Raw genomic sequence first — 27,691 nt, forward strand, 5'->3', positions numbered from 1 at the left:
CAAGTAAAACTACTCCTTACATAGCAGAATGGTGTCAATGTTGTATTACTATATATTATACTATTTAATTACTGTTGTTGTGTATTTTATTCTATAACAATTCATCACATTTTAACAGATGATTGTATCATATGAATGTCAAATCTTAATCTGCAAAGTAATTTATAAATACAGCTATCAAATAAATGTAGTGGAGTAAAGGGTATAATATACTTCCAATAATATTTCCCTCTAAAATGTAATAAAGTAAAATTAAAAAGTAGCAAAAATGGATAAAATGAAGTAAATTAGAAGTACCTCAAAATTGTACTGAAGTACAATGTACTTAGTTACTTTCCACCACTGAGTGGTTGTGGAAGAGGTAGCCTCAGAAGTTGTGGTAAAGTAGCAGCAGTGTCTGTCTTTTTCTTTTCTTTCTAATTTTTGTACTCGTTGAAACATCAGAACAAGATAACACGAAAAAAGGGGGTTTTATACACTCACAATCAACAATTCACACAAATATCAATTAACCTAAAAGTAGCTTGAAGAGTAAGAATGGACCTGCAGTAGAAAGAGAGACTGATGGTGAGGGCAGGAGAGCAGAGCTGTGTGTGTGTGTGTGTGTGTGTGTGTGTGTGTGTGTGTGTGTGTGTGTGTGTGTGTTTGTTTGGGGGAGGGACTCCATCATTTAGAGAAGTGAGAAGTTCCTGGTTTGCCAGTGAAGAAGGAAGAGAGGCCGAATTAAACCATCAGAGCCTCAACATGAAAGTTCATCACACTTTGATCTGCTTCTTCTTCCTCAGTGAGTACATTCACTTACTATTTCTGTGTTTCTCTTTATTACGTAATATTCTTTATTTATTTAGAGTTGGTGGGTGACAAATTAGCAGTTTCTCATGTTTCTGTGATTAAACATGATGACCAGAGTCACCTTAAAATGTAAATCCTTACCAGTACTTGTTACTTCCTCAAAATAATCTTTTAATCAGTAACATTGAAGGGTTTACTCACTGAGAATTCTCAGTAACTGATTTATTTATTATTGCATGTTCAGTTCAGTTGACAGTCTGTAACTGTAAGCCTTTATTACAGCAACAGTAGAGAGTAGACAGGAAATAAGGGGGAGAGAGAGAGACTAGGTGGTGACATGCAATAAAGGTTCACAGCCAGAATCAAACCGTGGATGTTGTGGTTATGTAGCATGCGTCTTGGCCAGTGGGCTAACGTGTGTGTGCCTGAAAATTGGGGGGGGGGGGGGTCGATGTAACAGGACACAGTGCACAGTGAACTCAGCAGCCACACATTTTTTCTGTTCTCTATTTCTCTGTTTTGATAACTATGGAGCTAACCCCCTTCACTTTTCCAGCATGTGGGGAAACAACAGACGTGACTTTTTAGCATTTATTAACTGTTACACTGTAGTCTGTACTGTACATTTACTCCAGACTGACAACTTACTGCTAATCCTTTCCTCTGCTCCGCTCACATCCACCGTCACTTTCCTGCCGATTGTTCTTTCCCACTTGCTACGCAAACATATTATGCAATGTGCTATTCCTTAATGGAGTTATGCTACTAATAGTTTCCTAGGTAACACAACTCACGTTTCAGAACAGCGCTGCACGGAGGCTCCCAAACTCTGTTGATTTCCGAATGAATGGATATTTGGCGTTATTTTTGGCAATAAAAAATATTTGTTTGGCCTGGCGTTGGTTCTTGTTGTTATAATTATAGGAGAAACACTGATTCAGTAAATGGTCAGTAAACGTTGAGTACAGTTAGACCCAGCAGTCTCTTAGCAGTTATGTTGGGTAAGTTCAAAGTTGTGAAGACAACAGGAGTGTTTTGGATACACCCCCGGGTAGTTTTCACAGGTAATTTGTAAGTCTGTCCCTCCTGCCACAGGAAGTAATGGATTAATCCTTGAGAGCTATTGATGTAGCACTTTTCTCCCAATGAAAGTAACACGGCGATTATTTGACCAATGAGAATTTGGGCGGACAAGAGCATATCGACCAACTAATCGACCAGTTGACCAGGAGACTACAGCCCTAGTATTTTTTTGACCATACTTATAACAAAATGTGTGTTCTGTTGCTTCAGCCTGACTCTTTTAGCGTAACTGCATTTGAAATGACCTTCCTGGTACATTTTGCAAAATCAATATTACTTCATACAGAGTACCAGCGAAACACGAGTAGCAGCCAAAGTGAATCAGCATTTCAAGACCACAAAGTGTGTGGGTACAGCTTTTTTTTGTCCATTTGATGGTAGTTGAACCATTCTGTTAGCCTTCTTGGAGCTGAGAAAAAAATTCAACCAGTAAATAATGGAATATGGAAAAAACTCTGGTTGTTAAACAGAAAAACAATTTACCAATTTGTATTCTAATTTCTGTAAATGATATGCAGTTCTATTGTACTTTTTCATTTTGACATCATATGATATTTTGTGATTCATAAGAAAAAGTTTCCATTAACCAGAGTTGAACTTTTGACGATGCAATTAACAGCAGTCAACAGCAATTAAAAAGATCGTCTGTTTCAAAAGAAGAGAGAAAATGTTACTACAATATGAGATCTAATGTTAATTGAATGTCAGAGAAAATGTTGAGAAGATAAATGTTACAAACCACAGATTCATAAGAAATGACGTAAAAAAAAATATGTTAAATTTAGATCAGAGGTTCTTACTTTGTGTGTTGAAACAGGATGTGTTTGGTGAAACTGATGCGTTTCATTTAGTTGTATTTTCTTCCTTTTACCTCCAGCTGTGTCAAAGTGTTCAAGAGAAATGAAGAAATGAAAATGATTTGGATCAGTGATCTAGACAAACTAAAATGTTGATTTGAATATAGAACTTTTACATTGGCAGATATTATTTGCTTAGTTAGGGACTAATGTAGGAAGAAAACCTTTAGTTAATGGCTAATATTTAATATTGTTGATCCTACGTGGGTATTTATTTATTTTGTTTTTTTAATTTCTGGTGCAGCACTTGGAAGTTGTTACAATATGGAGATAAACAGTTATGTTCACCCTGACAGAAGGGGTCAACCTTATGAAAAGACAAAAAAAAAAAAAAAAAAAAAAATTCTTAAATGTACCAATAAAGCAGGCAAGAAGAAGACTGCAAGCTAAACGTGGATGTTAACAATGTAGTATTGTAAAAATCTGCTTAGCAAATGTTTCATGAGGAAGGAAATGTATTTTACATGAGTGTTAGACTTCAATGATACATTCAATGTGTTTTTATTAAGTAACACTCAATGTAAACATAACTTTTGTTTACAAGAAAACTCCACAGGAAACGTTTTAGTTTAACAGGTAAATGTCCACAATTTCAGTTATTTTCAAATGAAAATTCAAGGAAACAAATCAAAAAGTGAATTTGCTTTGAACAGTTTTTACATCCATCTGCCCTTGTGGAGTCAATGTTTTTGGGAAAACAACCGCATCAATTTGAGAAGTTGGGAGTAATTAAAGTAGATCAATATCAGATTAAAGTACAACTGAAATTAAATTGCATTATGCTACAACATAAACATCTGCTCTGTAAATTTCTCTTTTGAGAAAAAAATCAGGGAAAAAGGGAGAAATTTAAATTTTAATGTATTTGATTTCATGATGACGCCTACAAGTTTTACATGATTTCAATTAAATATTGTTCCATCATCCACTTCTTCAGCTGGAGTAGGGCTGAACAACATCAATAAAATCAAATATCGTGATACTTTTGACCAAATGCCTTGATATTGATATTGTGGCAATATTGTAGGGATGACTAATGGTGCTTTCACAACATATTTACACAATGAGATTTTTGATAAATAATCATCAGTAATGTGGATATAATAACTAAGTGGGTGAAAGCAAATAATGGAACAGCTAGAATAAACTTGTTAAGTTTAGAAAATGACATCACTTCACTGCAATGCAGCCTTTAAAACCAGGAAAAGACAACACTTACGCCATATCACAATATTACAATATCCAGAATCTAAGACGATATTTAGTTTTATTTCGTGATATTGATATAATATTGATATATTGCCCAGCTGGAGTCCTTCTTTCAATTCAGCAAATAAATCTTGAATGAAACTATGAGGTGCCACAAGGAGCCACAGACTCTGAGCAACAACTAACATTAAGTTTCCTTCTTATCTAACTTACAAACATGGACACACGTCTTGTTTTGCACCTCAGCTTGTTGAATGAGCCACCAAACAAACTGAGGAAAAGTGCACCCCTAACATCAGTTAGCAGGCAAGATTGCTGTCTGTCTATCCATGACTTTGTGTACTTTGTTTCTGTTCTGTAGGTGTAACACCAGTGGACTCCCAGCTAATGTCAATCAAACACAGATCAACCCCCAAGCTAAAAAGGGATAAAAAGGAGCATTTCTAATATTTTCCTCTTTTTTCTTCATTCTAATAATGCAAAACGACTAACAATATAACATGTTCACATTAGTTGTAAAAGCTGTTTGTGGGAATGTTTTATGTAGATCAGTCCCTCTTTTACTGAAACAAAAGGAAAGTGATTATACAGGCAAGGCAAGTTTATCTGTGTAGCACATTTCAACAACAAGACAATTCAAAGTGCTTTACATAAAACATAAAAGGTATCAAGACAAAATGTAAAAGAAACACAAAACTTCATAAAATGACATCAGGGAAATAAAAGACAGAAGCTAAAAGAAAACAAATTAATGACAAAGATGTAATTTAAAACATTCAAATGGAATCAAACCAAATTATTGGAAAAATGAGAGAATTTATGCTGCATCCATCGAGTCCTTCCTGACAGAGACTAAATCAAGTTAAATCACAAACTGGTTGAACTGGGCAGCTCCCAGCATGACTCTGTGGATCATTGTAAATGTGAACTATTGACTATTGATTTTTTTTTTTTCAACAGCACTTCAGGATGGAAACATTGGTCTCATCAATGCAGAAATCCCCATTTTTACAAGAACTGAAGGACAAAGTATCACAGTTATATGTCCCTTTACCAAGACTGGAGAAAGGACGTACTTCTGTAAGGACGAATGTGAAAAATACATTCTGGAAATGTATTATATTAGAGCTCGAAGAGGCAGATACATCATGGAATATAAAAACACACGTGCAGGAAGTCGTCTGCATGTGACCATCACACAGCTGACCAAATCTGACTCAGGCCGTTACAGGTGTGGTTTGCATGTATCTTTGGCAATAGATCCATACTGGGAGTTTAAGATCATCGTCACAAATGGTGAGTTTCTACTGAAAGTCATGAAAATGTTTTTTCATGTTTCTGGAGGTCAGAGGAAAAGTTTTCACATTTTTCTGAATGTAGCTGATATTTTAATAACCTGATATTTGGTCTAACAAATCACTGGATAGATTGATACAGTAAGTGTCCATTTACTGCATCCGTGTTTTTAGTAATAAAAATAATAAACTGACTGTTTCATTTAATTTTTTTTAAGCAGCTGATCAGCTAAAGGACCATTTTATTTCTCTCATCAGGATTTCTTTTGTATCACTGTGTTCTTGTTTCTTTTTTTGTTGTTAACAGCTCCATCCATTTCAAAACCAAAAGTGACTCTCAGAGCTTCTTTAACATCAGTCCAATCAGCCTCCACACCAACAACAACACAGAGTTTCAGAAGAAGCTCCACAACTTCATCATCTTCTGCTAAAACCACCAACCAGTCTGAACAGCAGCAAAATAAAACAACAGCTGGAGGTTCAGGTACATTTACCTTTGGAACTTTACTTTTACTCACAGAGACAGAGGACTCTCCTAGATAAGTTACAGGTAATTTTTTCCATCAGTACACACATTGTTGGCAAAAATAAAACCCTCCAAAGCTGCTAAACCTCGTGAGTTTTCAGCATGTCTAGGCCAGTGTGATGGTCAGTGTGTAAATCTGTCTCTTGTCCCCCTGCACGTACCACATTGCCAAGCCTCCGCTTCACTCTCTACATCACATTTTTAAATATTCTGGCATGAAGCAGCCAGGCAGAAGTCGAGGGTGTACATACTCTTTAACCAACACCTGCAAGACAATCAGAAAGATTTTCTGTGACTGAGTATAATGTCATATGTGCAAGTACATGAATTTGTTTGTTTGCATGTATGAACATAATGTTGTTATAATGGTAGTAGTAAATCTTGATGGTAATACTGCAATTATCCAGGTGATGCTATTAGTTAGCATGCTGCTGAGTACCACAGTACAAGTCAAAGGTTTGGACACACCTGCTCATTCAAGGGCTTTTTCTTTTTTTCACTATTTTCTACATTGTAGAACAATACTGGAAACATCAAAACTATGAAATAACACATATGAAATTATGTAGTAAACAAAAAGTGTTAAAAAAAATGTATTTCATATTTTAGGTTCCTCACAGTTGCCATTGTTTGCCTTGATGACAGCTTTGCTCACTCTTGGTGATATCTTAACCAGCTTCATGAGGCTGGAATTGTTTTCAGTTAACAGGTGTGCCTCGTCAAAAGTTAATTGGTGGAATTTCTTGCCTTTTTAATACATTTGAGACCATCAGTTGTGTTGTGCCGAGGTAGTTTTGGTATACAGCAAATGGCCCTATTCAACTACTGTATTAATCTGTATTATGACAAGAATCATTAAACTAAGTAAACAGAAACAACAGTCCATCATTACTTTAAGACATGAAGGTCAGTCAATCCAGAAAATTGCTCTCATGAGGACCCCAGGAAAGGAAAACATCTGCTGCAGAGGATCATTTTTTTAATTACTAGCCTCAAAAATCGCCAATTAACAGCACCTCTGATTAGAGCCAGAAACACAAGGAATGGACATTAGACCAGTGGAAATCTGTACTTTGGTCTGATGAGTCCAAATATAAGAAGTTTGGTTCCAACTGCTTTGTCTTTGTGAGACACATAGAAGGTGAATGGATGATATCTGCATGTGTGGTTCCCACCTTGAAGCTCCTGAGTGCTGCATCAGATAATCTGGTCTCCGCAATCACCCGACCTGAACACAGTTGAGATGGTTTGGGATGAGTTGGACCGCGGAGTGAAGGGGAAAAAAAGCATCTCAGGTGTCTCCCTTATGAAGCTGGCTGAGAGAATAAAGAGTGTGTAAAGTTGTCATCAAAGCAAAAGATGGCTTTTTTTAAGGAATCTAAAATTTAACACATATTTTTCTTTGATTACACTTTCTTTGTTTGCTACATAATTCCATATGTGTTATTTCATAGTTTTGATGTTTCCAGTATTGTTCTACAATGTAGAAAATCCAAACTTTTTACTGTTACTGCAAATACAATGTAAAACTGAACAACAAGTGTCAGTGTAGACCATAAACCTGTTCTACTGTTCAAACTAAAACAGGTGTGCTGCTGTACATTTGTCTGATTCTGGTCATCGTAGTGCTCCTGTTCTCCGTGGCTGTGCTGATATTCTGCAAGAAAAGAGCCTCTAAACCCAAAGGTGAACATCTAAAACCATTTCTAACAAATATAAAAAACAGTCTCACCTGTTGATTTGCCTCGAACAAGCTTTCACATTTGAAACAAATATTCTCACAAACTATGTCCAATTTGAACTCAGGTGTAAATTTGCCTCACATTTGTGCTGAACCGACCTTTAAAGTTTGGATTGGCAAGCTCTAGCTAACTATAAAAGCTATCTTTCTAGCTACTCCTAGTTATGGACAAGTGGCTTAAAGGAGCAAATAGCTGAAAAACAAACAAAATATACAGTATTCAGTGTTCAGTCTCCTTTTCATTCATTCATTCCATCCAACTCACAGAACAAAGCAGTGACTGTGTCTTTATGTGTGAAACATGCCACTGTTGTTTTATTAACCCTTCATCAGTCTAATTTGCCTAATCCTCACAATTCTTCAGATGCTCAAACAGGAATGGGCAACAGTAGTTCCTGGAACCTTTTGGTCAGAAAGGACTAAAGAGTCTCTTTGACAGATGTTTTAACAGTTTACTTAATCTTCTAAACTGCATGTTTTTCAGAACATCCTGTGGAAACAGAATATGCTAATGTCACACGGGTGAGTTTGAGTGAATATGTGACATTTGAGCACTGTTAGTATTTGTGAAACCAGCTGATATTAATACAAACCAAACCCCTCCTTTTCTTCTACTGCTGCAGGCCAACCGAGTGTACGAGGAGATCGGAGAGGACGGCAGACAAAGCAGATCTCCTCCTGTGGAAATCTCTTCAACTTACTCTGCCAAATTCACCAAACCAAGTGGAGTCGAGACCTCAGATGACTACAGCTTCACCGCTGCCACAGCATCCCGTCCTCTGAACAAAGTAAGAAAAAACTATGGCGGGATTTTAGCTTTGTTGTCAGAAAACAGTAGTGTTAACCATTCCTGCATCAGCGTCCACATCATGGTTGGGAGGCACAGTGGAGACTTTTTCTTCTTCAGGGTCGAAGTTGTAGCTACAGTAACATCAGTGTTAATCTTCGCTTTACCCAGCAGTTGACAAGCAAAACACAGGGACTTGGCTTGGGTCTTGAGATGCTGCAACTTGAGAAAACACATGCAAATAGACAAAACACTAGCAAATTAATAAGAATCTTCATCAATTTGACAACACATGCACAGCATTTAGAAAACACGCTGCAAATAACACAACACAAAACAGAAAACAACAACGGGAGTGTTTCCAGAGGACACTATGACAACAAGCGAAACATTGTTAAAACACAAATGCCGTAGTAAGGTAGACAATGAGCTACAACCTTATTTTCACCAAAACGAGCATCCTCTGAGCTGGACCAATAACATCGTTCTCTATGTACAGCCGGCTGTGAGGCAAATTCACAGGGACCGTCTAAAAAGTGCAACAACAAAAAGCGATACGTCAAACAATATTCAATAACCCCTAATTCTTTTTTTCCAAACAAAGTGTTGTAGTATAACCAACAAGTGATTTTGGGGACACTACACAGTGTAAGAGTGAAGTTATTGAGTTGCTATCAAGAGTAAAACCGTCAATTAGTTATAAACCTCTAGCTCTCTGTTTTCTTCCAGTCTGAAGACAACTCGAATGAACTCGTCTACACTCAGGTAGATTTTTCCAGCTGTGCTGCCGCCTCACCCAGCAGCGCCCACCGTGGTCATGCTGATGATGTTATCTACTCTGTGCCTCACATACACAGTGAGATGGACACTGATGCCAAAGAAGTTTCACAGCCTCTGTACTCCAATGTTACTTTATCTCAGCAGTAGCTTCAATGCTGCTGACACACTGTTTACTCCTCAGTGGCCAACAGGTGAACACGCTGGACGTGTATCACTCACACAGAAAAAGTTTTTTCCTCTGTGACAGCTTATAAGAAGTCATTCATACCGACAGTTTGTTTCAGGTTAAGAGTTACTTCTACTACTTCTGTTTTTAGCTAAGCCTATCTTAAATAATTTTGTTTTTTTAAAGTACTAAAGTACAGTTTTACAGTACAGTATTAAAGTATTATTAAAGTACTATTATTAAAGTATATTAAAGTAAGTTATTTTAGTTAAGATAAATTATTTTTGTTAATTATTGTAAGGTTTATTGAAAACAGACAAAGAAAAAGTAATGTAGAGGGGGAACAGGAAGTTCTGTCTTTAGATGTCTATGAAGGAGAAGATCATTACTGTAGCTCCTGGGATCCCTCTTTTGTATGTATTGAATAACAGATATAAACAAAAAAAAGTTTTGCTTTACAGAATGTCACATAAAATGTTATATGTTGCTGACTTCCATAATGTTTGCTAATGATGCAAGCTTGTGATGATATTGTGCAATTTGTTCACTTCCAGTTCACTGTAATTCTTCTTATTCACCTCCTACTGCACCTATAATTAGCTAGCAGTTATACTTTGGTTATTAATAAAGTTAGGAAAGAAAACTTTGTCAGGTCAAATACAACCAAAACTATCCACATGCATATCTTCTGTTTTTAGCTAAGTCTATCTTAAAGCTATAAAATATAACTATTCTGCATTAAAATGTCTAAAAACAACTAGACCTATGTTATGTACTTTGTTGAGTTGTGTACTTACATTATCCCAAATTTTTCCAACAATTTTCAAACCCAGAGAAATCTGTCATTTTAATCAAGGTAACGGTCCATTTCATTTGGATCAATGGTGTCATACCCCTCTACCAAAGAGTATAGGCGCACAAGATAATACCTTGGCGACACTGTGGTTGTCCATGACAATGGCGTCTATCAAAGGGTATACACATACAAGATAATAGTTTGCCGTTTGTGGTTGCCTGCCAGAAACTGTCATAAATTGAATTTTATTCAGTTTTGAGCCACATTTTTATGATAAACTTTTTAAATTTTGGTCGTTTTCAACTATATCTTTTAACTGGATGAAGGATTTTAATCATCAGACATCTGGATCTTAAGTTATCAGAGAAACAAGCTGAGCAAATGTTAGCAGCAGCTCAGCTAACAGCCCGTCCTGGATATTGTCTTTTTGCTGAACAGCATCAGAGAAACACCGATTTTTTTTTTTTTTTTTTTTAAGTGAAACTGCTTTATTTAGTGTCTTTACTGGTTTTAATCCCTTTGTACATTTGTTTTGGAGAGGAGGAGACCTCTGTGGATAATTTGGTTCCCAGTAAAGACCTGCTGAACATCTATGTCTTCAGTTGTCAGAGAAAAAAGCTGAGCAAACATTAACAGCAGCTCAGTTTGCAGCCCCTACCGGACATCCTGTGTCCACTGGACAGCGCTGGAAAAACACTGAATTTTTATGTGAAACTGCTTTATTCAGTGTTTTTACCTGTTTTAATCACCAGATCTATCAGTTTTGGAGAGGAGACCTCTGTAGATAATTCGGCTCCCAGTAAAAATATCCTGAATGATGAACACAGAAGTAATCCTACCCACAGAAGCTGGTTGTTTAACAACGAAGACAACAACTCCCATGATCCCACACTACTTCACAAAGTCATCACACTCTGTCTTCTGTTATTGTTTTGATTGAGAGACCCCTAGTGGCAGAAATTACATATTGTGGGTTTAAATCATTTTGGTTTAAGTTTTTTTTTAAGTATTATTAATTAAAGTATTATTAATGTACTATTATTAAGTATGCTAAAGTAAGTTATTTTCATTAAGATAATTTATTTTTGTTAGTTATTGTAAGGTATATTTAAAACAGACAAAGAAAAAGTAATGTAGAGGTGGAACAGGAAGTTCAGTCTTTAGATGTGGATACATGTCTATGAAGGAGAACATAATTACTATAGCTCCTGGGATCCCTCTTTTGTATATATTGAATAACAGATACAAATAAAAAAGTTTTGCTTTACAGAAAATAAAAATATGTTAACATGGTTTAACAATGCTAACCATAAGAACAGATGTTTCTATAAGCTCTTCTGTTTAGTGCATCTAGTTAGGCTGCGTTCAGACTGACAGTAGTACCGGGGGTGCAAAACATTGTTACATGAACACAATATTTGTAAGGTTTAATTTGCAATGTGTAACAATAATTTTCAATTTAGCTTTAGAGTAACATTGGTTTGAGAGGGTGTGTTATTGAAAACAGTCTTGGGATGTATTCTGCAATTAGAGATGCTATTTAAGTGCTGGTCAAACTGGAGATCTGGAGAATGTTTTACATGCTTTTATTACCTCACATCTCTACTTCTGCAACTGCTGTTATGTAGGAGTCAGTAAGTCTTCTTGGTCTCACCTGCAGCTGGTTCAAAATACAGCAGTGAGACTCCTTACTGACTGACAAGAAGAGAGACCACATCCCCCCAATATTGGCCTCGCTTCACTGGTGATCAGTGAAATATAGAATAGATTTTAAGATTCTTTTATTTGTTTTTTAAAGCTATGCATGGTTTTGCACCAGCCTACATCTCCAATGTCCTCAGTTCATATCTATATCCAGACCCCTCAGATCCTCTGATTAGTTACTCCTTTCTTCCCTTATTTTTTTTTAATATAATGATAAAATTGTGTTAATTTTGTCTGTTACAGTTACTCATCTATTTATTTTAATTAATTAACTGTATTTTACATTTCTCTGTAAAGCACTTTGGTCAACATGTTTTTTAAATGTGCTCTGTAAATTTAAATTTGACTTCACTTGACTTGTTTCACCAATCTTTTAACAAAATGACAGTCAAGCACAAAGAAACACAGGTTTCAAATTTGGGTTTTCTTTTCCCAAAGAGATTGAACGAATACAAATGAATGGAAGTAACTGAATTAAGTAAATTGGAGGTCACTTAAAAAGGGGTCAACAAAACATAATTTTACTGAACAAAAAGGCTAACAAAACAAGATATTAACACAGCTAAAGCCCCTTTCGCACAAAAAAACCCACTAACACCCACTAATGTCTGCTCTGTCATCTGTTTCTATCTGCAGATGTCTATAAACATATGGTCTCATCCATATGTTTAGTATTGGCATGTATTAATATTAGCACTACACACAGTATGGCACAATTATATAAACAATGCTAGCCATGCTAACTAGCTGCTAGCCGTGACGTCAAATGTGACATACCAGAAAAAAAAACAGAAAGGTAAACTTGTCGCCTGACAATGACAAAAGGAGTTAAAAGCCTATTTTTGGTGGGTTTACCCACATTTAAAAAGTCCACATATATGCACTAATTCTGGTGTAAAAGGGTATAACAGACCTAACAGAGGGAGACATGAGGGAAACATATATACTGGCTGATCAAACTAATATTCACACAGGGGAAGACAATGTAGACAATAACTAAAACTCAACAAAGAAACGCTGATCCCCCCCAAGCTGTCAGAGCTCTTGGTATGGTCCTTGGCTTGGGCCTCTCCATATAACCAGGCTTCACCTGCAGCCACAACTTTTGCCAGACCAGGAAGAGAACTTGACAGTCAGGTAAGTCAATGAATTAATATAACTTAAACAAACTAGTATGACTATGTAAACAGAATGTGCATGCTTAATTTAGAAAACAGTGTGGTGTCACAGATGCTAATAAACAAATTCTAAACCAAACTGTGATTGTGTTTTATGTAATTTAAGTGACTGAACATCTGGTAACAATGTGGGTGAGTGTGAAACCTTAAACCTTCTATTATAGTGCTGTGGATAAGGCCATCACATGGATCATCAATAATGATCATTGTTATTTTAATGAACTCCAAACATTCTTTTTCAGTAGAGACTTATTTGGAGGTCTAGAAACTAAAAAATGAAATTGAACAACTCCCACGTACCTTTTCTTGTGAGGTGCTTTCTCGCAGTTAGACATAAAAAGATGTGGGAAAGCAACACACTCATAAATAATTTATTTCAGCAAATGAAGATCAATGCTTCAGCAAACTGTTTTAAAAAAACTAAAGTGATTGTGGTGGCATTGGCTCACAGAACATCTGATGTGGTACATATTTAATTTCTTATTCACTGGACTATTTGAACATAGCGGCGGAGTCATAGTCCTGGCCACGAGACACATGAGAACTGTGGAAAAGTGCTCCGAAATGCTTGTATGCCTTCTTTCCAGAAGCCGTTGCCCAACTAAATAGCTGAACTGTACTGTTATCAAACTGGACTTTACATTTCATATCCCTTTTTTAACCTCTGCACTTATCACTTCATCACTTTCATATATTTCATCAAACTGGACTTGTGCATTGCGTTCAACCTCCACTGTTACATAATTTAGCCGTATTGTAGTCAAGGGTGGATTGAATGAGTGAACAGTTGGATGGTGGAAGATGTTTTCTATACAAAGGAAATATTAGAACAAAATCTTGTAGGTCTCATTATAATCTCTAAGATTCACTGGTGACGTCTTCAAATGTCTTGTTTTGTCCAATCAACAGTCCAAAATACAAAGAAATTCAGTTTACTATTATGTATGACACACAAAAGCATCAAATCCTCACATTTGAGAAGCTGCAACTAGCAAATGTTTGGCATTTTTGCTCAACAAAATGACCAAAACAATTTTATTGTTTATTGAATCATTGCAGCTCTAAAACCTTGCATGGCAGATGGACTCGGACCATGCAGTGGAAAGAGAGACTGATAGTGAGGGAAGGAGAGCAGAGCTGTGTGTTTGTTTGTTTGGAGGAGGGAGTCCGTCATTTACAGAAGTGAGAAGTTCCTGGTTTGCCAGTGAAGAAGACAGCCTGAATTAAACCATCGGAGCCTCAACATGAAAGTCTGCCACGCTTTGATCTGCTTCTTCTTCCTCAGTGAGTATGTTCACTGTCTATTTCTCTTTATTTATTTAGAGTTGGTGAGTGCTAAATATGCACAAGTTTTTCCAAAAAGTTTCTGTGTTTAAACATGGTGATCAGAGTCACCTTAATATGTAGTTCATTACCAGTATTTGTTACCTCCTCAAAATAACCTCCTAATCAGTAACAACATTTAAGGGTTTACTCACTGTGAGAATTTTCAGTTACTTTCAGCTGACTTAGGTAAAACTGAGGTGCAACCAACAAAATTTCATATTTTCATGCAGTTTGCAGCGACGTCTGAAACACTGGCTGAATCTAAACCAAACCTGTGATCATTGCTCACTGATCATGCACTTGTGCACACAGATAGAGCAACAGACACACATAGACAAATATACATACCGTACATACTCAAAGACTACATGCATGCATGCACACAGACACACACACCTATAAACTTTATGCACATATAAATGTATTGCCATGAATTAGAGAACATACAAATGTGCACACAATACACTTAGGCAACACATGTAAAATTATTGTAATGTGATGTAAATATTGCAATGTTTGTATCATCATGTCACTTGTATGAGAATCTCACCGTTTATTATATGCTCAATTTAACTAACATACTTTTGGTATGATATACTTTACATACTCTCCATACTTTATGTTATGACATACTACTCAAATGTCTCATTTTGTCCGACCAACAGTTCAAAACCCCAAAATATTCAGTTTACTGTCACATATGACAAAGAAAAGCAGCAAATCTTCACAATTAAGAAACTGGACATTATGAATGTTCTGCGTTTTTGCTAGAAAAAATTACCTAAATGATGAATTGATTGTCAAATTAGTTGCTGTCACTAAAAGAAAAGGTGATTTTGATTTTAGTTTGCCACCCATCTCAGTAACCTCCCTCACATGAACCTTTCCTGTTTTATCAGTCAGTTTGTGACTCAACTGTCCAGTAATGTGAACACTTCACACTGAGGTCTGAACATCCTGAGAGGAAGTCAGACATTACACCTCTTAAGTACTGAACGTGCGGTCCGCAGAGAAACAGCAGCAGCATTGTTTGTTCAAATGACAGTAAGTTCATGTTCAGAAGTAAAAGCAAAAGTTACTATTATTGTATATTCATCGCTCTGACTCATTTTAGTCAGAATTACTTTCTTTTATCTCTTTCTAACATGAAAAGAGTTGTTTTCATTTCCTAAACTTAATCAGACATTTAATTAAAGAGGTGGCAAATCAGAAGACACTAATGAGTCTTGTAGTCTTGTGGAGGACAAGAACAATGACCTATTTATTCATTTAGGTATAAGAATATAAAATAGTAGTAGTCGAATAATCGGTTCAGCAATTTTTAAATTAAAAATGGCAAAAATCCACAAGCTGATATACCAAAGTCAGGGAAGTTAAGTTCAGTTACAACATGTTCACTCATTGGCATGATTAGTAAAATGTTGTAAATGTAAAATTGCTTAATAACTCTTACATAAAGAACCTTTAAACCTGCATTAACTAATTTTTTTGGCCACTTGGGGGCAGCAGAAACAAGTAGTGAACACAACTCTGACATATCATCACCTTTTAAGTTGATATGTTGAACTTGTTAGCAAACAGTTGCTCATTTCCATATCCAGCAGTTACAGAGTAACATTATTATTCATCTGGAGATGTGTTTCTGTCCACCTGGTGAATGTAAGTCCAATATTCACGCTCTTTTAGCTCTGTTTTGATTCTCTACCAACTCCTGAGGGAAATATCTGTCTCTTTAGCTGCTAAATGGTCCCCTATGTTCACCAGCTAGTCTACAGCTCTCTCTGGGGTTTTAGCTACATCCATTACATAATAATGATGATCAAGTTTAGATGTACATTTGCAGTTTTATGGCTTTGTTGGTGTGACACCCTTTGACAATGTCGCTTCAGACTGACATTAGTAATGGGAGTGCCCATGCAGAGGGCTCAGGCAAAACTTTGTAATGTGAACACAGTATTTCTACTATTTAACTCACAATGTATAACAATAATTTCTAATTCAGCTTTAAAGTAACATTTTAAGAGGAAGTTATTGGAAACAGTCTTGGTGTATTCTGCAGTTAGAGATGTTATTTAAATGCTTCTCAAACATTTTCTTTCTTTTGGACATTTGGAGAATGTTTTACATGCTTTGTTTATCTCGGGTCTCAACTTCTGCAACTCCTGTTATGTGGAAGTCGGTCAGTCTTCACAGTCTCGCCTGCAGTTGGTTCAAAATGCAGCAGTGAGATTCCTCACTGGTACTGACAGAGACCACATCTCCCTGATACTGGCCTCCCTCCACTGGTTACCAGTGAATAACAGAATAGATTTTAAGATTCTTTAAGATTAAAAGGAAACATTTTATGCTTTTTTTGGTTTTCTGTTATTTATATACTGTTATGATGTCAGATATCTATCTTAAACGTGGTTAAAGTTCCAAAACGTGAAGTTAATATATGTAGAAATGCTCCAACCTGCTCTGAACTCTTTATTTGCAACATTTTCTACTGGGCTCATCAGGAGGGGGATCCTAAAGAGACAGGAGCTAAAATGGCCTGTTTCAGACAAAGGTTGAACTGGGAGGCTGCATAAAGAGCCGGTATAAGATACATAAGGAGTTTCTTGAATTGTAAATCTTGCAAAGATATTACAATAGAGCCAGAATATAAATATAGACCTGGAAATGTACATAATATGTCCCCTTTAAAGCTATGAATGGTTTGGCACCAGCCTACATTTCTGATAGAGCCCTCAGACCCTCTGATCAATTACTCCACATTCTCAGTCAAAATCCAAAGGTGACGCAGCTTTTTCCCTGAACAGTTTGATCTTCACTGCCAGATCTTCCCCCATCAATCACCACTTTTAAATCCACCAATTTAAATGCCTTTGTTTACCCTTAATTTTTAATATAGTGATGAGATTGTTTTAATTTTGCCTGGTAGTTATTTATCTATTTATTTTGCTTTTAATTAACTGCAACTTAAATTTCTCTGTAAAGCACTTTGGTCATCAACAACTTTTTGTTTTTCAGTGTTCTTTGTAAATAAATTTGACTTCATTTGCTTCACCAAACTTTTAACATAATGACACAAATCAGTGCAGAATAACAACAATCATAACAATAACAGCAGCAATAGCCGGGGAAGGATACCAACAGGACTGCGAAGGACCGCAAAGGCTCGACCTGCAACCCAGGGAGATGAGAAAGCACAAAAAACACTCGGGGGAAGAAGCCAAGTTACTTACATGCATTGATGGTACATGAATGCATACAGATGGAGAGAGGAGCTCAGTGCATCATTGGAAGTCCCCTGCAGTCTAGGCCTATAGCAGCATAACTAAGGGCTGATCCAAGGTGAGCCGGGTCAGCCCTAAGTATAAGCTTTATCAAAAAGGAAAGTTTTAAGCCTACTCTTGAACATAGAGAGGGTGTCTGCCCCCCAGACCAAATCTGGAAGATGGTTCCACAGGAGAGGAGCCTGATAGCTGAAGGCTTTGCCTCCCATTCTACTTTTAAAGACTGTAGGAACCACCAGTAAGCCTGCATTCTGGGAGCACAGTGTTCTAGTGGGATAATACGGTACTATGAGCTCTTCAAGATATGATGGTACCTGACCATTAAAAGCTTTGTAAGTTAGGAGAAAGATTTTAAATTCTATTCTAGATTTTATAGGAAGCCAATGTAGCAAAGCTAAAATGGGAGAAATATGATCTCTTTTTCTAGTTTTTGTTAGTACACAAGCAGCTGCATTGTGGACCAGCTGGAGAGTCTTTAGAGACTTGTTAGGGCAGCCTGATAATATGGAATTGCAATAACCCAGCCTAGAAGTAACAAATGCGTGGACTAGTTTTTCTGCATCTTTTTGGGACAGGATGTGCCTGATTTTTTGCAATATTACATAAGTGAAAAAAGGCAGTCCTTGAAATTTGATTTATGTGGGAGTTAAAGGACATATCCTGATCAAAGATAACGCCCAGATTCCTTACGGTGGTGCTGGAGGCCAGGGTAATGCCATCCAGAGTGGCTATATCATTAGATAATGTGTTTCTAAGGTGTTTAGGGCCAAGGACAATAACTTCAGTTTTATCTGAGTTTAGTAGTAGAAAATGGGAGGTCATCCCGGTCTCTATGTCCTTAAGGCATGGTTGGAGTTTGTTTAACTGATTGGTTTCATCGGGCTTCATTGATAAATATAATTGGGTATCATCTGCATAACAATGAAACTTTATGAAGTGTTTCCTAATAATATTACCTAAAGGAAGCATACACAAGGTCAATAGTATTGGTCCAAGCACAGAACCTTGTGGAACTCCGTGTCTAACTTTTGCCTTCATGGAGGATTCATCATTAACGTGTACAAACTGAAATTGGTCTGATAAATAGGACTTAAACCAGTTTAATGCATATCCTTTAATGCCAATTAAATGTTCTAGTCTCTGCAATAGGATTTGATGGTCAATTGTGTCGAATGCAGTACTAAGATCTAACAGGACAAGTATGGAGAGAAATCTCTTGTCCGATGCAGTTAGGAGGTCGTTTGTGACTTTCACCAGTGCTGTCTCTGTGCTATGATGCGCTTTATGTGAAACTGAACAACTCTTGCGTACCTGTTCTTGTGAGGTGCTGACTCGCAAGTAGACATAAAAAGATATGAGAAAGCAGCACACTCATAACAAATGAAGGATCAATGTTTCTGCAAACTGCATCAGAGTTATGAGTTTGTTGTTTTCCCATTTTTAAAATATTAAACCTTGTAGGGCTGCGACTAACAATTTCATTAATAGCTGATTCTGATTATTTTCTCGTTTTGTCTATAAAATGTAGAAAATATCCCATGGTGATATATTAAAATGTCTTGCTTTATCCAATCAACAGTCCAAAATCCAAAGAAATTGAGTTTACTACCATGTGTGACACTAAAAAGCATCAAATCCTCACATTTGAGAAGCTGCAACGAGCACATTTGTCTTTCTGCTTAAAAAAATGACTAAAATTATCATTTGAGTATGAAAACTGCACTAGTTGCACTAATCGTGGCAGCTCTAAAACCTTGCATGTATTTGCTGGTAAACTCAGACCTGCAGTAGAAAAAGAGACTGATGGTGAGGGGAGGAGAGCAGAGTTGTGTGTGTGTGTGTGTGTGTGTGTGTGTGTTTGTTTGTTTGTTTGGAGGAGGGACTCCATCACTTAGAGTGAGGAGTTCCTGGTTTGTCAATGAAGAAGGAAGAGAGGTCGAATTAAACCATCAAAGCCTGAACATGAGAGTTTGTCACACTTTGATCTGCTTCTTCTTCCTCAGTGAGTACATTCACTTTCTATTTCTGTGTTTCTCTTTATTACGTTATATTCATCATTTATTTGGAGTTTCATGATGACCAGAGTCACTTTAAAATGTAAGTCGTTACCAGTACTTGTTACTTCCTCAAAATAATCTCTTAATCAGTAGAATTGAAGGGTTTACTCACTGAGAATTTTCAGTAACTGACTTTTTTTTATTTTTGCACGTAATCAGGTTTTGTTCAGTTCAGTTGACAGTCTGTAACTGTCCTTCATTACAGCAACAGTAGAGAGTAGACAGGAAACAAGGGGGAGAGAGAGATGAGGAGGTGACATGCTGCTGAATTGAACCGCGGACTTTGTGGTCATGTAGTATGCGTCTTAGCCAGTGAGCTACCAGGGTACACCCAGAAATGATCCTTTTTTAAAAATGTTCACAATAACCTAAAATCAACTCTTGTTTTATACAAAACAAAATTCAGTTTCTTTTTGTTGTATTTTTTTGAACATACTTTTAACAAAATGTGTGTTCTGTTGCTTCAGCCTGATTGTTTTAGCTTATCTGCATTTCCAACTACCTTCCTTTTACATTTTGCAAAATAAATATTACTTCTTACAGAGGACCAGAGAAACATCAGTAGCAGCCAAAGTAAATCAGCATATCAAGACCACAAAGTGTGTGGATACGTTTTTTGTCCATTTGATGGCAGTTGAACCTTTTTGTTCTCCTCCTTGGAGCTGTGAAAAAAATTTCAACCGGTCTTGTCATGTGGAAAAAAACGTGGTTGTTAAACAGAAAAACAATTTACCAATGAAGGCCCCTTACCTTTATTCTCATGCCAGACATTTCTGTGTTATTTCTGATTCGGCTCTAAAATTTGATAAACAAATTAATTCTGTTGTCAAAGGTTGTTATTTCCACCTACGAAACATTGCCAAATTGAAACCACTCCTCTCATTCAACAACTTGAAGATTGTCACAACCGCTCTGATTTCCTCCCGTCTGGACTACTGCAATGCCCTTTATTTGGGTGTTAGCCAGTCATCCCTGTCTCGCTTGCAACTTGTGCAGAATGCTGCTGCTCGGCTAATAACTGGCACAAGGAAGAGAGACAGCATCACACCTGTACCGGCCTCCCTACATTGGTTACCAGTCAAGTATAGGACTGAGTTTAAGTGCACCAATGAAGCAGGCAAGAAGAAGACTGCAAGCTAAACATGGATGTAAACAAACGTAGCTTTTTAAAAATCTGCTTTGCAAATGTTTCATGAGGAAGGAAATGTATTTTACATGTGTGTTAGACTTCAAGGATACATACAATGTGTTTTTATTAAGTAACACTCAATGTAAACATAACTTTTGTTTACAAGAAAACTCCACAGGAAACCTTTTGGTTTAACAGGTAAATGTCCACAATTTCAGATATTCTCAAACAAAAATTCATGGAAACAAATCAAAAAGTGAATTTGCTTTGAACAGTTTTTACATCCATCTGCCCTTGTGGAGTCATTGATGTTGGGAAAACAACCGCATCAATTTGAGAATTTGGGAGTAATTAAAGTAGATCGATATCAGATTAAAGTACAACTGAAATTAAATTGCATCATGCTACAACATAAACATCTGCTCTGTAAATTTCTCTTTTGAGAAAAAATCAGGAACCAAAAAGCGAGAAATTTATAATAATAAAAATTATTTTTTGATTTCATGATGATAAACTAACAAACTGTATTGTAAAAGCTGTTTGTGGGAATGTTTTATGTAGATCAGTCCCTCTTTTGCTGAAATAGAAGGAAACAGTGATTATACAGGCAAGGCAAGTTTATTTGTACAGCACATTTTAACAATAAGACAATTCAAAGTGCTTTACATGAAATATAAAAGGCAAAAGACAAAATGTAAAAGGAACACAAATCTTCATAAAAAGACGCCGGAGTAATAAAAGACAGTAGCTAAAAGAAGACAAATTAATGACAAAGATGTAATTTAAAACATTCAAATGGAATCAAATCAAATCATTGGAAATATGTGACAATTTTTGTTGCATCCATTGAGTCCTTCCTGACAGACATCAAATCAAGTAAAATCACAGACTGGTTGAACTGGGCAGCTCCCAGCATGACTCTGTGGATCAGTGTAAATGTAAATTATTGACTATTGATTTTTTTTTAAACAGCACTGCAGGATGGAAACATTGGTCTCATCAATGCAGAAATCCCCATTTTTACAAGAACTGAAGGACAAAGTATCAGAGTTATATGTCCCTTTACCAACACTGGAGAAAGGACATACTTCTGTAAGGACGAATGTGAAGAAGACATTCTTGAAATGTATGATGTCAGAGCTCAAAGAGGCAGATACATCATGGAATATAAAAACACACATGCAGGAAGTCATCTGCATGTGACCATCACACAGCTGACCAAATCTGACTCAGGCCATTACAGATGTGGTTTGGATGTATCTTTGGCAATAGATCCATACGGGGAGTTTAAGATCATCGTCACAGATGGTGAGTTTCTACTGAAAGTCATGAAAATGTTTCTTCATGTTTCTGGAGGTCAGAGGAAAGTTTTCACATTTTTCTGACAGCAGCTGATATTTTAATAACCTGATATTTGGTCTAACAAATCACTGGATAGATTGATACAGTAAGTGTCCATTTACTGCATCAGTATTTTTAGGAATAAAAATAATAAACTGACTATTTCATTTAAATTTTTTAAGCAGCTGATCAGCTAAAGGACCATTTTATTTCTCTCATCAGGATTTCTTTTGTATCACTGTATTATTGTTTCCTTTTGTTGTTCACAGCTCCATCCATTTCAAAACCAAAAGTGACTCTCAGACCTTCTTTAACATCAGTCCAATCAGCCTCCACACCAACAACAACACAGAGTTTCAGAAGAAGCTCCACTGAAACCACCAACCAGTCTGAACAGCAGCAAAATGAGACAACAACAACTGGAGGTTCAGGTACATTTACCTTTGGAACTTTACTTTTAAGGATAACCTCACAGAGACAGAGGACTCTCCTAGATGAGTTACAGGGTTTTTTTCCATCAGTACACACATTGTTGGCAAAAACAAAACCCTCCAAAGCTGCTAAACCTCATGAGTTTCCAGCATGTCTAGGCCGGTGTGATGGTCAGTGTGTAAATCTGTCTCTTGTCCCCCTGCACATACCACATTGCCAAGCCTCCGCTTCACTCTCTATATCACATTTTTAAATATTCTGTCTTGAAGCAGCCAGACAGAAGTTGAGGGTGCACATACTCTTTAACCAATAACCAACACCTGCCAGCGTATCAGAGAGGAGCATTTTCTGTGACTAGTTATAATGTAATATGTGCAAGTACATGAATTTGTTTGTTTGCAAGTATGAAGGTTTATTTATTTTTCATTACAATGTTGTTATAATGTCAGTAGTAAAGCTCAGTTGGTAATACTGCAATTATCCAGGTGTTGCTATTAGTTTGGAGTCCATTTATACATGCTGCTGGGTACTACAGTACAAGTCAAAAGTTTGGACACACCCACTCATTCAAGGGTTTTAGGGCTAGGTTCCTCAAAGAAGAGGAGACTTTTGACTGGTATTTTATATGCAATGTAAAACTGAACAACAAGTGTCAGTGTAGACCATAAACCTGTTTTACTGTTGAAACTACAACAGGTGTGCTGCTGTACGTGGGTCTGACTCTGCTCCTGTTCTCCGTGGCTGTGCTGATATTCTGCAAGAAAAGAGCCTCTAAACCCAAAGGTGAACATCTGAAACTATTTCTAACAAATAAGCTTTCACATGTGAAACAAATATTCTCATAAACTATGTGCAGTTTGTACTCAGCTGGTCCATTTTTAGTGTATTGTTTCAAGACAAACTTTTCAAAGGTACAGTTTATTTTCAAGGTGACAACTAGGTAAATGAATGCATAATGATCCAGGCAGAGACAAAACTGACCAAATTATGTTCAGCAGGACTTTTATGACACCATAAACCAACCCTTATACCTCTTCTGTCAGCAGGTGTTAAAAAACATTTAATCTTATGGCAGCTTCAACATTTCTGAATCTTGTTTTGTCTGTTTTCACCAAGATATTCTCCAGACTTCTGTGATGACACAGAGATATGACCACATGATATTAATCTACAGGAGAAAGTTATATTACATGTCATCACTGCTGGTTTCATTTTAGATTAAATATTGTCACAGTTCAAGTGTTTAAAACTATCACACAGATTAATCACAAAGTTAAATACTAAGTTTATAAGATGCAGGTAAACAGACAAATTTGTGGGAATTACATTTTTAAACTTGAGTAAAAACTTTGAGTGAAGATTCACATTTCCTGAAACTGTTCGACTTTGTGAGTTAACAGAGACAAAAGGAAAATAGATTTTGAGTTGCTGATAAGTTTGGAGCAGTCCATGTTGGTTATTGTCTAAGTTGGACAGTTTGTGTGTTCATTTACCACAAACTGTCCAACTGCCAAATTCATATAAATAAAGCCAGAAGCAAATTTGATTCATATTTCTGCTGAACACACCTTTAAAGTTTGGGTTAGCAAGCTTTAGCTAACTATAAAAGCTATCTTTCTAGCTACTCTTAGTTATGGAGTAGTGGCTTAAAGGAGCAAATAACTGAAAAACAAACACAATATACAGTTTTCAGTTTTCAATCTCCTTTTCATTCATTCATTACATTCAACTCAAACATCAGAATCACACAACAGGAAAGACACAGAACAAAGTGATGACTGTGTCTTTATCTGTGAATATTACTACTATTTTTTTTTTTAACTCATCATCAGTCTAATTTGTAGTAAGTTCATCTTTCTTTAGGTGCTCAAACAGGAATGAAGGACTTAAGTGTCTCTTTGACAGATGTTTTAACAGTTTACTTAATCTTCTGAACTGCATGCTTTTCAGAACATCCTGTGGAAATAGAGCATGCTAATGTCACACAGGTGAGTTTGAGTGAATTTGTGACATCTGAGCATTGTTAGTTTTTGTGAAATTAGCTGTTATTAATACAAACCAAACTTCTTCTACTGCAGGCCAAACGAGTATACGAGGAGACCAGAGAGGACGGCAGACAGAACAGATCTCCTCCTGTGGAAATCTCTTCAATTTACACTGTCGCAATTTACAAGCCAAATGGAGTCAAAACCTCAAATGACTACAGCTTCGCCGCTGCCACAGCATCCCGTCCTCTGAACAAAGAAAAAAAAAAAACTGTGACAGCATTTTAGCTTTGTGGTCAGAAAACAGTAGTGTTAACCATTCCTGCATCAGCATCCACATCATGGTCAGGAGGCACAGGGGAGACTTTGTTTTCTCCTCCAGGGTTGAATTTGGAGTTGCAGTAACTTCAGTGTTAATCTTCACTTTACTCAGCAGTTGACAAGCAAGACACAGGGACTTGGCTTGGGTCTTGAGATGCTGTAGCATTTTTTTTACTGACAAGCTGTTGCTTCAAGAGTACATTCACTACCTGCTAACTCTGCTCTGCTTCAATCGGCAGCACCCTCCTGCTCTGAGTGCAGCCATACTGTCACACACACACACTAAACACCAGTGGTAACTAAATACATTTACTCAAGCTCTGAACTCATGTACAATTTTGAATTACTTGTACTTAATACTACTCTACTACATTTTTGGAGGAGAAATATTATACTACATTCATTTGACAACTTTAGTTATTACCTTTTAGATTAAAATTTTACATGAAGGGAAATATAATAAGCTTATAAAATACAACACATCTATAGCCCCGGTGTTGTGGCTTTCTACAGTAATTACCTGGGACTGAGATAATCAGGAAATGTATCAGTATTTCAAGAGCTTTTTGGCTTTTATCATTTTCTATAACTTCTCCAGGCCTGGAAAACACAACATTCAGATCCAGAACCAGGATATTTATGATATTTAGTACTACATGGTGAGTCTGGGAGGCCTTGCCTTATTTTAAGAAGAGAAATCTGGGTTTTCTCTATGAAAGTCTGAGCTTCACAACACAGGTTTGTGGAAGTGTGTCATGGCTCGAGCAAAAAAGATTTCTGAGCATCTTAAAACAAGAGTTGCTGGAAAGGGTTACAGAACCATTTCTGAAGAGTTTGGACCACCAGCCGACTGTCAGGCAGATTGTCTAAAACAACAGCTAACGGAAATGTTTAGTTGAATTTATTGCTGCAACACAAATATGTAAGATTGGATAATTTTCAATAAATAAATTCATAAGTTTAATGTTTTTGTCTCATTTGGTCAATTGGATTCCCTTTATCTAGTTTTAGGACTTGAAAATCTGATCATGTTTCATATTTATGCAGAAATAGAGAAAATTCTGAAGAGTTCAAAGACTTTCAAGCACCATCGAAAGAAAAGATCATGTAATTTAATTGCGAACTAAAATAAAATCTTTAACTTGCTATAAGACTAAAACAGTCAATAAGTTATAAACCTTGAGCTGTTTGTTTTCTTCCAGACTGAAGACGACTGGAGTGAACTCGTCTACACTCGGTGCCGCCGCCTCACCCAGCAGCGCGCCCCGTGGTCATGCCGATAAAGTTGTCTACTCTGCGCCTCAGATACACACTGAGATGGGCACTGATGCCAAAGATGTTTCACAGCCTCTGTACTCAACTGCACCTATAATCAGCTAGCAGTCATACTTTGTTTATTAATAAAGTTCAGAAAGAAAACTCTGTCAAGTCAAATAAAACCAAAATTATCCGCATGAGTAGATTCCAGGAGTCAAAGGTGGTGTTTTAGTTGTTTGGGTGAACTGAAATTATTTTGGTTAAATGAACAGCAGGATATTTCAGTTATGGTTAAAATGGTTTGAAAAAGGTTTTCAAATGTTGTAAGGCAACACCAAACAGCTAAAACTGCTGGTAAATAAGTAAAAATATATCAACATGGTTTAACAATGCTAACTGTAAGAACAAATGTTTCTATAAGCTCTTCTGTTTATTGCATCTAGTTAGGCTTCGTTCAGACTGACATTAGTACCGGGGGTGCAAAGCAAGTATCGTGAACACAGTGTTTGTAAGGTTTTAGCAATTCAGCTTTAGAGTAACATTGTTTTAAGAGGGTGTGTTAATGAAAACAGTCTTGGGATGTATTCTGCAGTTAGAGATGGTATTTAAGTGAGTAAGTCTTCTTGGTTTCACCTGCAGCTGGGCCAAAATGCAGCAGTGAGACTCTTCACTGTCTACCAAGATGAGACACCACATCTCCCTGATACTGGCCTCACTCTACTGGTGATCAGTGAAATATAAATAGATTTTAAGAATCTTTTATTTGTTTTTTAAAGCTATGCATGGTTTGACACCAGCCTACATCTCCGATGTCCTCAGTTCATATCTATATCCAGACCCCTCAGATCCTCTAATCAGTTACTCCTTTCTTCCCTTATTTTTTTAATATAATGATAAAATTGTATTAATTTTGTCTTTTACAGTTACTCATCTATTTATTTGTCTTGATTATTCAACTGTATTTTACATTTGTCTGTAAAGCACTTTGGTCAACATGTTTTTAAATGTGCTCTGTAAATAAATTTGACTTCACTTGACTTGTTTCACCAACCTTTGCAAATCAGTGAAGTGGACCAAGCGCTCAAGCACAAAGAAACACAGGTTTCAAAATTGTGGTTTATTTTCCCAAAAAGATTGAACGAATACAAATAAATGGAGGTAACTGAATTAAGTAAGTTGGAGGTCACTTAAAAAGAGGTCAACAAAACATAACACTATTGAACAAAAAGGCTAACAAAACAAGATATTAACACAGCTAAAGCCCCTTTCACACTGGACAAAAAACCCACTAACACCCACTAATATCTGGCTTTTGTCTTCAGAGGGAAAAGGTACAATCAGCATCCATTCCCGAGTCAAATGACTCTACAGTAGTCACGGGTATTTATTGGCTCCAGCTCTGATCAGCAGTGATGGAAGCATGATACCTGGGTGGACACACTAATTTTTGCCCCCTTTCTTTCACTTGTCTACCAGCAATGGGAAAGGAGTCAACAGCCTATTCTTAGTAGGTTTACCCACATTTAAAAAACCTACATAGATGTGCTAATTTTGGTGTAAAAGGGTATAACAGACCTAACAGAAGGAGACATGAGGGAAACATATATACTGGCTGATCAAACTAATATTCACACAGGGCAAGACAACA

General features: G+C 36.7%; 2 protein-coding genes across 4 annotated transcripts in view; both read left to right on the forward strand.

Annotated features, from left to right (window-relative positions):
• The first annotated feature begins 640 nt into the window (after nucleotides 1-640).
• On the forward strand, nucleotides 641-27,045 carry LOC121895206. 3 transcript variants are annotated; one of them, XM_042408165.1, is made up of 7 exons: nucleotides 641-784; nucleotides 4,902-5,237; nucleotides 5,544-5,720; nucleotides 7,389-7,448; nucleotides 7,988-8,025; nucleotides 8,127-8,291; nucleotides 25,989-27,045. In XM_042408165.1, the coding sequence occupies exons 1-7, from the start codon at nucleotides 745-747 to the stop codon at nucleotides 26,067-26,069; spliced, it is 897 nt and encodes a 298-aa protein (XP_042264099.1). In that variant the 5' UTR covers nucleotides 641-744; the 3' UTR covers nucleotides 26,070-27,045. The 3 variants fall into 3 exon arrangements, with proteins under 3 accessions (XP_042264099.1, XP_042264098.1, XP_042264097.1); XM_042408164.1 differs by lacking the exons at nucleotides 4,902-5,237; nucleotides 5,544-5,720; nucleotides 7,389-7,448; nucleotides 7,988-8,025; nucleotides 8,127-8,291 and adding exons at nucleotides 21,680-22,015; nucleotides 22,318-22,479; nucleotides 23,177-23,263; nucleotides 24,431-24,468; nucleotides 24,559-24,723; XM_042408163.1 differs by lacking the exons at nucleotides 641-784; nucleotides 4,902-5,237; nucleotides 5,544-5,720; ... (1 more) ...; nucleotides 7,988-8,025; nucleotides 8,127-8,291 and adding exons at nucleotides 19,467-19,523; nucleotides 21,680-22,015; nucleotides 22,318-22,479; ... (1 more) ...; nucleotides 24,431-24,468; nucleotides 24,559-24,723.
• The window catches only part of LOC121895205, a 45,330-nt gene continuing 30,342 nt past the window's right edge, over nucleotides 12,704-27,691 (forward strand). The window contains exon 1 of the mRNA XM_042408162.1: nucleotides 12,704-12,873. The gene's annotated coding sequence lies outside the window, so the exon portion shown is untranslated. The remainder of the gene's footprint in view (nucleotides 12,874-27,691) is intronic.

This window comes from Thunnus maccoyii, chromosome 4, assembly GCF_910596095.1.
Source record: "Thunnus maccoyii chromosome 4, fThuMac1.1, whole genome shotgun sequence".
NCBI classification, from domain to species: Eukaryota; Metazoa; Chordata; class Actinopteri; order Scombriformes; family Scombridae; genus Thunnus; species Thunnus maccoyii.